The sequence below is a fragment of the Gobio gobio genome (genome assembly GCF_949357685.1).
Source record: "Gobio gobio genome assembly, chromosome: 14".
NCBI lineage: Eukaryota > Metazoa > Chordata > Actinopteri > Cypriniformes > Gobionidae > Gobio > Gobio gobio.
In genome coordinates this window covers 39,627,109-39,639,880 of record NC_137107.1, presented here as the reverse complement: position 1 = coordinate 39,639,880, position 12,772 = coordinate 39,627,109, and the positions used below count along the sequence as shown (strand labels likewise).

Genomic DNA, 12,772 nt, shown 5'->3' with positions numbered 1-12,772 from the left:
TTTTTAAAAATTGGTCATTTCCGGATGTTGGAGATTTAACGTGCTCAATGTCAACTTTTACACGCTTCCATGAAAGGGACATGACGATACACGCACATGTGAAGTTATTTCCTCTGAAAAACCATCCGGCTAGGTCTAAAATATACAACCCGTTCTCACTCCCAAGGCGTCAAAATCTGAAGCATGGTCAAGTGACTTCCGCGTCACAATGAAGACGCTAAAGGTACCCCTAGGCATCATTTTTCGACACACAGGGTGCTTTATTGATTTCAATGAGAAACCTTTGGTATCATACATAGACGAGTTGGGCGTGGGAATGTTATTGTCGTAATGAAATTATATATTGGGTTATGATTTTGCCATTATGACATGTTGGAGTGTAATTCTCAATTTAATCAGCCAGCATAATTTTATTGACACTATTTAGACACGTTTGAACATATAACCCAACCCCATCCCATCCCTAAACCTACCCATTTGTGTATTATATGAAATAAAATACAGGATATAACAGGCATATACGACTACATGCACAATTTATTCAAAAAGTAGAAATATTCCAAGTGTTCCGAGGCCAAACGATTGAATTGTGTGAAGAAAATCCCCCGAAGCGATCAGATAAATGTTGTATTCAAATATCAAAAATTGTCGCCCGAAGAAACGTTACTTCAGATTTCATAGTGAAATTGCCTTGGCTCTCGTATGTCTCGTGACCAATTGACCTATCGGTAAGCCCTGCCCCCCTTAGTTACTGTTGCCAACTCGGACAAACAAACGGAGTTGCTATATCTTACAATGAAAGCTGTCAGTGTGAAAACCTTATCCCAAGATGTTTTTGGACACAGAATGTAGCGCATACCTCGTCCGATTGATGGCCAAACTTTACTGATGGTTTATCAAGTTTATTACATCGTTTTTCACTCAAAGAAAAACAGTAAACTAACTAACAGTAAACAAACATATACACAGAACTTATGCTTTTCGGGGGTGCAGTTAATAACTGGTGAACTTTGTATCTGCAAAACAACTCCGATAAACTGCATGCCAGCTCTCCTTTTCACTACCCGGAGACTATAATACCCATCAAAATAAGAGTCCTCTTTATTAGACAGATAATGCAGACATTTAAACATATCTAAACTCACAGAAATAAAATGGGAATAAAATAAATATGGTGAGAGATTAATTTAATTGGAAGCTATGGTTTACAGATCTCAATGCAAACGGGAGAAGCCTCTTGTTACGATCGCAGATGATAACATCCAGGATCAACACTGTTCATGTACCACAGGGTAAGATTACATAAATTCACATTTAATCAGTTTAATATGGAGAGATGCTCTGAAATGTAGACCTTCATGTTTCTGACCTAACGTTACACTGTTGGTTGCATGAGAACAGTTAATTATAGTTTGTACAGTTTGTACGTTAGCAGGGAATTACTAACTTTAATCGTAACTTAATGAGAGTATGACAACCAGAAAATCCTCTCAGGATCCCTGGAATCAGTGTTACAGTACCTCAGGCACGACGTTTACCATTTTTGTAGCATAAACACCATCAAAACGATGAGAGCTTCGGATTTTCCAATGCATCTCTATGGCGCTGACACCTAAAGATGTCAGAGTTCCGGTCCCAGCGCAATTGATACTCAACTGCCATTGGCTCATCGGCGTTCGATGGGAGGGCCTTACCGATAGGTCAATTGCGTCATTAGTCAGCTTTGATTGTAAAATGTCATTGGGTCTCGTGTGTCTTGTGACTGATTGTGTCATGCTAAAGAGTCGTGTGTATCATTTGAATGAGATACGGAGTGGCGGGATCATCATTTCAGCGATTAAAACATTAAGATCAACTCTGTTCTTTACATGAAGATATCGTATGACTTCAGAAGACTTGGAATGCAACATGAGTTAATACTTTTATACTGTTTTGGTCAGTTTTTTGCAATAAATACCTGTGACTGTAGTTTTATTTGCCTGTTACGTGTTTTATATTGTTTAGAAGTGGGTAGGTTTAGGGTAGGAGTGGGGTTAGTCAAAAATATAAAAGTAGCCTATAAATATTCATAAAATCATGTCTGCTTTTACAAATGCAAAGAATTAGCTTTCCTATAGCTTTCCTATAGCTCTCCTATAGCTCAAACATTAGAGCATAGTGCAAGCAACGCCAAGGTCATAGGTTCGATTCCCAGGGAAAGCAAGAATTGACAAAAATGTAAAAAATGTGTACCTTGATTGCAATGTAAGTTGCTTTGGATAAAAGCGTCTGCCAAATGCATAAATGTAAATTAAATGTGTCTTGATCTAACGCATTGGGCAAAACAACTGAAATCTATGGAGTACCCTTCGCGCTGATATAGTGACGACTAGGGGTGCTTTTAGCGTCGAGACAGTCAAAAGGCGCTAGGTTGTACCCCGCTCTCCCCTACTCAAGGAAGCGGCAGCGCGTTTCACATAGTGAGAAATTCACATCAACCAATCAGATGTGGTTTTCGGCTGCAAACTTTCGCGGTTGATTAGTTCTACAAAGGAAATGCCCATATTTGGATTAGACAGCGCTGTGTATGAGACTTGAAAGCTTTATAATGAGACCAGGCATGAAATGTTTCTGTGAATGGAGATGGCACGGGAGCTTGCGTTAGAATGCCAACTATTGATGATTTCGGGTAGAAATCTAAAGGCGCAAGTTAACAAAATATAATGAAATATCCACCTAAATGTGTAATGTTGACATTTTTTTTATTTTGACATGAAAGCTTACATGTTAAGGGAGCAAACTGACCAAAAATCTCTAAACTGACCTCTGCATGAAAAAACGATGTTTTCACCGGCCGTGTCTCGCCTTAAGACTTGTAAGATAATGACTATGTCTGATGTTTGACTATTACCACTTTAAATTCATAATTTACAATAATTTAGTAAAAAATTTACAAACTTATCAGGATCCACAATTTATGTAAAGCACAACTCCATTAAATGTTACATCATTTCAACTGTCAATTGCGGCTGTCAATAACACTGCCGACAACATACAAATCAAGCAGCCGAATCCTATACCAGTCATGTGATCCTTCGCATTAAATGTCTTGATGTACAAATCCCATAACAGTTAATAACATAAACAGTTTTGTCTCGAATTGCTTAACATTTTCTAGCGTTACAGATTTTATATTCAAGTTCTCAAGACTTTTTTGTGTGATCGTGACTCATCTCTCTTCTCACTCTCTTCTGCAACATTTCTGATTGTTTATTCATGCCACTTTTACTATGTTGCTCTTAAAGAAGCAGGGTAAAAAGTAGTTAAGACGTTAATTTTAATAATGAGTAACTTCCATTTTAGATACAACATTGCAGTAGTTTGTATATTTTCGCACTGCCAATTAAATTGTTTCCAACAAAGGGGGAAAAGAACTGAAAGCTTCTCAGAACAAGATACAGTGGTGTTTCGTTTCTGAATGAATCTGTATGGTTGAACGAATCAGATGACAGAATGATTCTGAGAACACTACAATACCACGTATTATGAAGAACAGTGGCAGAACATTTTTCCAACCGTTGTAAATACACAAAACCAGCCAGCACATAACAAAGCTGGAAACCAAAAGTCAACAATATTCTGTTAAGTTAGAATGACAAAGAATCCTGTGATAAAATGGCACATATAGCATAATCATGTTCATTGTTGTTATCAGAATAAGATAAAACACTCTTCTCTTCAGGTGGTTTTCCTCCCCCCTCTCTCTCTCTCTCTCTCTCTCTCTCTCTCTCTCTCTCTGTGTGGATTGCATGCTGGGAGCGGAAGTGTAGTGTGGGGGTGTGAGAGCGGCACGCTTGAATTGGTTTTCAAGGTTAATTTTTTTGTTTGTTTGTTTGTTTGTTATCTTTCTATTTCAAGTTTTTTTTGTTTTGTGGTTATTTTTAAACACTGGTGTGGTTAATTATTTGATAAAGGCCATGGCGTCTCTCTCAGGTGAGGGAACGCCGGGGCTCTCTATCAAAAATGGGTGTAAAGTGTTCTCGGATCCCGCGTTTACCGTAGAAGACGTGCTTCTAGCAATGGGCGAGATTGTAGGGCATGAAAAAATAGCATCGGACTCCAGAATGAATAAGGCGGTGGTGGTATTTCTTAAAGATGAAATACTCGTAAACACCCTAGTTGAAGAAGGAATCGTAATTTTTGAAACGCTGGTGCAAGTAATGCCATTGCGCGCACCTGCTACTAGAGTTACAATTTCGAATGCGCCGCCATTCCTTTCCAATGAGCAAATTATAAAAGAACTGAGTCGATTTGGAAAGTTTTCTGGATCCATTAAAATGGTTCCGCTCGGCTGTAAAAACGCAGCTTTAAAGCATGTGATGTCGTTTCGAAGACAAGTGTTCATGTTTTTAAATGAGCATTCGAAGTCTCTGGATATCTCGTTTCGCATTCAACAGGGAGACAGTTCCTATATGATTTTTGCAACGACAGATAGTTTGCGTTGTTTTGAATGCGGTGATTTGGGACATAAGAAGTTCACGTGCCCGCATAAAAAACAATCAGAAATCGAAAAGAACGAAGGAATTAATGATGAGCAAACGGATCAAAGTGAAAAAAACGAAACTCCAGTTAAGGAAAAACGGCCTATAGCTGTAAAGGAGGCAATGATTCCAGAAAAAAAACAAAAGGTAATCGGGGTTAATGATAAGGATTCGGAGGCTTCGGTTGTGACAGGTGAACCCGGCGTTATTCCTCAGACGGTTTCTCCACCCGAGAAGAGTCCTATAGACCCAAGCTCTAAATCAGAGGTGAGTGGGTTTATTTCATCTATGCGAGCTGGTGATGATGCTGTAGGCCCGATTGTTTTGAAGGAGGTTGTTACTGCGGTTGAGGATAAGGAATGTGTTAATGGTGATGAGTTTCCGAGTGTTAGCGGGTTACAGTTTAATGCGCTTGTGGAGAGCGAAAACAGTGATGAGGAACTGATGGAGGATTGTGACAATTGTTCTGAGTTTTCGGAGATTGATTGCAGTCAGTCTTTAGATGACGTTTATTCTGTCGAAGAATATAATGAGTTTCTGGATGTAACTAAAGGGAAGAAGGTTGATGTGGCAAAATTTTTCCCCGATGTTAATACATTTATAAAATCAGTGGCGATGGCTCAGAAGACGGTGGGATATGATGTCATTTCAAAACAAAAACGATTTCGGCTGAAAAAGTTTTTAACAACTGTACGCAAAACTCAAAAAGATAATGTGAAACTGTCAAAATGGAAAAAATAAAGCACATGGGTGTGGAATCTATCTTAATTTTTGTTTTGTTTTTCTGTTATTTGTTTTTCTTCTCTCTTACCCCTGCAATGCAGATTCTTAGATTAGGATCTTTAAATGTGAATGGGCTGAGGGATGCAGGGAAAAGAGTATTACTTTCCGAGTTTCTTAGGCTTAAAGATTCAGAAGTGATATTCTTACAGGAAACTCATAGTGACATAAAAAACAAATCTGAGTTAAACCTGTGGTGGGAAGGAAAGCTTTGTTTAAGCCATGGCACAAATGTTAGTGCAGGTGTAGCGATTTTATTTTCAAATCATCTTAATGTCAGCATTTTATCAGAATTGGAAATAGAGAGAGGACGTATTTTGATAGTTAAAGCGAAAGTTGAAAATCAGATATTCGATTTTATAAATATTTATGCTCCAAATAAAGGGTCAGATAGAATCATTTTGTTTAGAAAATTGGGAGAGTTTTTAAAAACATATACTTTGGATGGTATGCTAATTGTTGGAGGCGACTGGAATTGTTCTCTTAATTTTCTTTTAGATAGGAATAATGAGGAGCCACATCCTGTATCAGCTTCTGTTTTAAAAAGCGTTATAGTTCAGAATGATCTGGTAGATGTATGGAGAGATAAGAATAAAGAGATAAAACAATACACATGGACAAAAGCTTCACAGGGAATGATAAGTGCTGCAAGACTTGACAGGTTTTATGCTAAGCGTGCTGAAAATAATAGAATAATGGGGTGTAATATTTTTCCTTGTTGTCTATCAGATCACCATTATATTACAGCTAATATAGTTCTGACACAATCTAAATATAAAAGTCCATATTGGAAATTGAATGTTGCATTGTTGAAAGAGAAAGAGTTTTATGAGAAATTTGAATTGTTTTGGAAAGTTTGGGGTTCTAGGAAAAATGAATTTGAAAATTTGATACAGTGGTGGGAAATAGGTAAGACACAGATTAAAATATTTTGTCAGCAGTTTACATGTTTTTCAACAAGAAAAATAAAGCAAAAGATTTCTGAAATAGAACAGGAGATTTTACACATCACATCTTGTATGATTCAGAATGCTAATGCATCTTCAGCTGGCATGTTATGTGAAAAGAAAAGAGATCTAGAATCTTTGTTGCAAGTGCGGGCTAAAGGTGCCCTGATAAGATCCCGATTTATGTCTGTACATGAGGTAGATGCTCCCACTGCTTATTTTTTTAATTTGGAGAGAGTGTCAAAACAAAAAAAATCAAATGTATTGTCTGACAACCCCTGATGGACGAAAGACTTTTGATGTACAAGAAATGAGAAAGATTACGGTGGACTTTTATTCAAATTTATATAGAAAAGAAGAAACTGAGACTGAATGTGTGTCACAGCTACTGCAGCAATTGCCGTCTCTTACTAAAGCACAGAGGGAGAATCTGGACAGTTCTGTTTCCTTTGAGGAGTTAACGGAGGCTGTTAAACAGATGAAGCCTGGTAGAGCACCGGGAATTGATGGACTATCAGTGGACTTTTTTAAAGCTGTATGGAACTACATCGGACAAGACTTTTATGAAGTGATCCAATAGTGTTTTAAAGAAAAACGCCTTCCCACAAGTTGCCAAAGGGCAGTTCTAACACTTTTACCAAAAAAGGGTGACTTGAGTGTTCTTAAAAACTGGAGGCCTGTGTCAATTTTAACAACTGACTATAAGCTAATAGCAAAAATTTTGGCAAATAGGCTGAAAACTGTATTAGGAGATTTAATACATGAGGATCAATCATACTGCATTCCAGAAAGAACCATATATGATAATATGTTTATGATCAGAGATATTTTAGAGTACTCTAAACTACACGAGTTGAATGTGGGTTTTCTGTTCCTGGATCAGGAAAAAGCATTCGATAGAGTGGATCATGGTTTTTTGTATGACACAATGAGTGTGTTTGGATTTGGAGAAGGTTTTATGTCCTGGATCAAACTCTTATATATGAATGCCTCATGTATCCTAAAAATAGGTGGTGGTTTGAGTAAACCAATAAGAATGCTTAAAGGCATAAGACAAGGATGCCCACTGTCTGGTCAGCTATATGCTTTAGCAGTGGAGCCACTACTCTGTCTTTTAAGAAAAAAACTGTCTGGTTTAAAGGTTGATGATAATTGCAATGGTTTTAAGTTAACAGCATACGCAGATGATATTACTGTAATTGTGAAAGATCAAAGAGATATTGATATTGTTAATGACAGTATCTGAGTATATGAGAAAGCGTCATCTGCAAAACTGAACTGGAGTAAAACGGAGGCATTCTGGTGCAATGATAAAGAGAAATGCTGTAATGACAAAGCAAAACCTGTTATCCCTGGAAATGTAAACTGGGAAAAAGATGGTTTTAGGTTTTTAGGCATCTTTTTAGGATCCGAAGTACATCAAAGAAAAAACTGGGAAGGAGTTAAAGATAAAATCTGTAATAGATTATCAAGATGGAATTGGATTTTACCCCAACTATCTTATAGAGGGAGAGTGCTCGTCATAAATAATCTTGCCGCCTCTATTTTATGGCATAAAATGATTGTGTTGAATCCACCAGAAGAATTCATTACGGAAATTCAAAAAGTGTTGGTAAATTTTTTCTGGAATAGAAAACATTGGTTGAGAGAATCAGTTCTGTATCTGCCGTTAAGTGAAGGAGGCCAAGGCCTTATGGACATTAAGTCCAAAGTAGCGGCATTTAGACTCCAGACTGCACAAAGACTCCTTTATCATAAGTCTCAGAACTGGATAGAAATAGCTTGTGCATTGCTAAAAAGAGTGGGTCGGATGAATTTGGACAGACACCTATTTTTGATGAATTTGAAGGAAGTGGATTTTAATGGGCTCTCTTCTTTTTATGCATCAGTATTAAATGTATGGCAAATATTCATTGTTAAAAGAGAGCTGGCGGAGGTAACTCATGAGTGGGTTCTTGAAGACCCTTTACTTTTTAATCCTCTTTTATCAAGTGTGATGTTGAAATCTAAAGGTGTCTGCACAAGCCTGGTTAAAGCAGGAATATGTAAAATCGGTCATCTTCGGGCAAGGGACCGATGGATTTCTGCAGAAAATTTGGCCATGAGGATTGGAATTAATTCTGTTCGGACGGTTGAAAAATTATTATCTGAGATGCAGGAGTCTTTTCCTGAAATACCATTGCAAGCGGAGATGGTTGAGAATGTATTCCCCAGCATCAGTGTGGTTGCTAATGTAGGAGATTGGCAGGAGGCTAATGGAAGATTACTTTCTTTTACAACACCTGAACTTGGTCTCTTTGACACTATATCTAAGAAGTCACTTTATCTTGTTTGTGTCAAATATCTAAATATAAGAGCATTGAAGGATCTTCCAGAGACTAAATGGACTAATTTTGTTGAGTCAGGTGCCTCTCCAAAAGGGTGTTGGAGGACATTTTATAAGCAACCGATTGAAAAAAGAAGTGGGGACTTGCAATGGAGGATTTCTCATTGGATTTTAGCAACAAACCTTTTTAAAGTTCATCTAAATCCTTTGCAAGGAGAAGAGTGTTTGTTTTGTGGTCTTCCAGAAACAGTTTTTCATATATTTATTGAATGTCCAAGGCTGTTTGGAATTCATGAGGTGTTACGAGACTTGAGCCATAATTTTGGTTTTATTTTTACAAATGGTTTCTTCATTTTTGGACCAAAATATAGTGCCTCAAATAAAAGAAAACTTGTTTTGATAAATGTTTTATTTGGTCAGGCAAAAATGGCTATTTGGTTGACAAGAAAGAGAAAAATGTTTAATAGCGATAATGATCCTTTGAACATGTTCAGAGCTCTGGTAAAAAGTAGGCTAGTTATGGAGTATAAGTATTATGAAATGGTGAATGATACTGAATCTTTCTTATTTTTATGGGGTGTTGGAAATATTTTATGTCAACCCAATGAAGAGGGAGGTTGTGATGTATTGTTGTAAAGCTGATGTTTATTTTAACTTTTTTAATGTGTTTTTATTGAGGAATATATAATTATAAAGTAATGTGTTAAGTGTGTTTGTATTATGAGTTAATGGATTGTTAATTAAAGACATGTTAAAAGTCAAAAGTCTCTCTCTCTCTCTCTCTCTCTCTCTCTCTCTCTCTCTCTCTCTCTCTCTCTCTCTCTCTCTCTCTCTCTCTCTTCCTCTCTCGCCCTCTCTCTCCTGGTCCATACTGATTCAGAGCTCTGAGAACAGCCACAAGAAAAAACAACTGGATTTGAATGATAAAATATAGATGCAGAATAAACAAGAACCAAGAGTGATTATCCAGGCGGCTGTGCAGCAGATCACTCTATATCTGAGAGGTTTGTACTTCAGAAAGGTTACAGGATGAACCACTGCCAGGAAACGCTCAACACACATCAGACACTGAAACAGAGGACGGCCAGTGATGCCTAGCCCTTGTAAAAGAATTTTCAATATTGACAGTAAAACATATATGACAGTAGACAGAACATTGCATTGAGGCTGCTACCAATCTCACAGAAAGACAAATTAAGGTTGAAGAACTCTGATGCAACTCCCCTTCATGTTCCTGTGATGATGAGCCATATAACATAGGAGTGTGTGGGAAGACCAATCAGGAAACTGATGCCAAAGACACACATTCTCTGACTGTCCACTTGCCTAAAGAAAAAAGTTGTCAATGCTTCAGGTGTGGTGAAGTTTGCTGTTGAGTTATTCATCCTCTCAGCTCAGAACGTCACATATGCATTATTTAGCTATCAATATTATTACAGCTTCGATCTACACACACAAAAAAAGAAATGTAAATGAACAAGTGTAAAACAATTTTTTTACTCTCCATGTCTTTACATGGACAATCAAATAATTTTACAGAGATGAAAACAACAAAATGATCATAGTTTATCATCTGAATAGTGGATTTCCGTCTCTCTGGATGTCTATAAATCTCTGTGCTTTTTTGTAGACTGACTTCAACTGTCACAAGAGTACATGTACATTTGCTGCATTTCACATATAACAACATGCAAATATTAAATGTAAAAAATGGACACTGAAAAAAAAAAAACATTAGTGAATTTTAAACAGATACTTTATTTACATTCATAAAGTAAATGACCATTTTGACAAGGAAAATAACCTGATAATGAATCATACATCTCTTTGGAGAAATTGTAATCCATAACCATGTTTTCAAGTTTTGTTTTGTCATTTCCTCAGACATGTCTGGCTTATTTTGATTAAAACAACAAGCAACATTTGAATAACATGTATCAACTGACAATGGACATCAATACAAAAGCAAAAAATAATGATTGTCATACAATCTTATTTTACTAAAAACATAATCTTCTCAAACAATATTCATAATTCTAAAACTGGCCTGAACAGGTGCAACACATTTAACAACTGCAACAAATGTTTAGAGTGTTAAAGGGTTAGTTCACCCAAAAATGAAAATGATGTCATTAATGACTCACCCTCATGTCGTTCCACACCCGTAAGATCTCCGTTCATCTTCGGAACACAGTTTAAGATATTTAAGATTTAGTCAGAGTGCTTTCTCCATTGAAAATGCATGTACGGTATACTGTCCATGTCTAGAAAGGTAATAAAAACATCATCAGAGTAGTCCATGTGACATCAGTGGGTTAGTTAGAATTATTTGAAGCATCGAAAATACTTTTTGGTCCAAAAATAACAAAAACTACAACTTTATTCAGCATTGTCTTCTCTTCCGGTCTGTTGTCAATCCGCGTTCACGACTCCGCAGTGATGCTGCTGACGTAAGACGCTGCTGACGTGTTATCTGGTGCGCCCGAGCTTCCATAGCTTGAATAAAGCGTGTGTCCATGTGCGTCTCCCTCAGACTGTAAATGAAGCTTGGGCACACCATATGTCACTGCGGAGTCGTGAACGCGGATTGAGAACAGACCGGATGCAACTCTTGATCCTGTGATGATACGCCATATAACATAGGAGTGTATAGGATTTTTTTAATATTTTATCAATTTTTTTATATTGTTTTTAACAATTGTATGTCTATGTGGTGTTTTAATATGCTTAAGACAAACCATTTGCAAATTTATCAGTCAACACCATTGTTTAGTTTGTCTGGCTATCACCAGACCAAGCTCAATTTAAAATTGAACATTGGTCTGGGGAGTCTGCTCTGTATTTTCTACTGCACACGCGAGCATAAACACGTATAAATTAAATTACTCTGTACACAATTGGATAGTCCTTCAACCAATCAGACCACAAGAGGCATGATAAACAAGCAGAATTCAAATGACTCTGTATGCAATTGGATAGTCCTTCAACCAATCAGACCACAAGAGGCGTGATCGGGCAACGACCCATCCCTTCTCTATCCATCATCATGATAATCCCTCCAATAGCGGGATAGGTGGATAAGCCAGTCAGTGATTGGTTCCTGTAAAAGTGTAACAGAAGCAGTAGAAATGAGTGTACGGGGTTTCCAGACTGAGTTGCCGGGCGAAATCAAATCGCTGGCAGATCAGGCTGGGTTTACCCAGTCTATTGTTTAGTAATTTCTCCTTAGAACTGCAGTGTACCAAAGACAGCCTGTTTCCTACCGTCACAGCTGTAACCAATCCCATCAAATTGAGGGTGGGGCTTTTCCACAATGAGCACAAGAACACCTTTATGAAGGGACAGGAAAATAGGCTACATAGGGCTATAGAAAAATAGCGGCTGAAATATGTATATGATGTGTATTACGATGTTATGATGAACTATATGCGTTCCTCCAATGACGTTCTGTGATGTTCAACCCTTTCCTAAGGATGCTAATTTTTAGAAGGCAGCTGTTTGACTCTGAGATGGTAAATGGGAACATTGTTTGTGTAACATTAGCAATTAGCAACATTTTTAGCAACATGTTTGATAACGGTGAATCATATCAATTACCATTTGTTGTCCTACGTTGTAGAGAGCGATACATAAAACGCCTACCATACTGATACATTAACTTGTAGATGACCCTGAATAATTATATCTTCCTTTTCTCCTCCTGAATCAGTTGAATCAGTAATTAATTAAACACATAAAGACCATAAAGTATCATCATGAAGGAAATTGTTCTGCATAAAAATACTGAATTTTTGCAAAGCATATTTAGCTGCTGCATAAGTCAGTTTGCAGCCGAAATAAAAAATTAATCAACAAAAGTATAATTTTAATTACAATACATTCTATAAAGGCTACATCTACAGTTCAATAAAATAAAAGTTGTATATTCTATAAATAATAACGATCAAATGTTTACTCTTATAACATTCATACAGAAAATATCAAGTTTAAGAGTTGATCACCTGAAGTGTGAATGTCCAGTCTCTCTGGATGTGTATAAATCTCTCTGCTGTGTTTTGTAGACTGACTTCACAGCTGTCACAAGAATATATATATATATATATATATATATATATATATATATATATATATATATATATATATATATATATATATATATATATATATATACATATATTTACATATAATTAGATATAATA

The 12,772-nt window shown here is 36.8% G+C and overlaps 2 protein-coding genes across 2 annotated transcripts in view; one reads left to right on the top strand and one right to left on the bottom strand.

The window, feature by feature from the left end:
- The window catches only part of LOC307137025 (uncharacterized protein), a 636,016-nt gene that overhangs the window by 424,391 nt on the left and 198,853 nt on the right, over window positions 1–12,772 (top strand). The window lies entirely within an intron of this gene.
- Window positions 10,997–12,772, bottom strand: part of LOC307137817 (chemokine XC receptor 1-like) — a gene marked incomplete at both ends in the record, with an annotated part of 33,784 nt that continues 32,008 nt past the window's right edge. Inside the window, 2 exons of the mRNA XM_079835782.1 lie at window positions 10,997–11,190; window positions 11,816–11,876. Coding sequence (XP_079691908.1) covers window positions 10,997–11,190; window positions 11,816–11,876 — 255 coding nt within the window. The remainder of the gene's footprint in view (window positions 11,191–11,815; window positions 11,877–12,772) is intronic.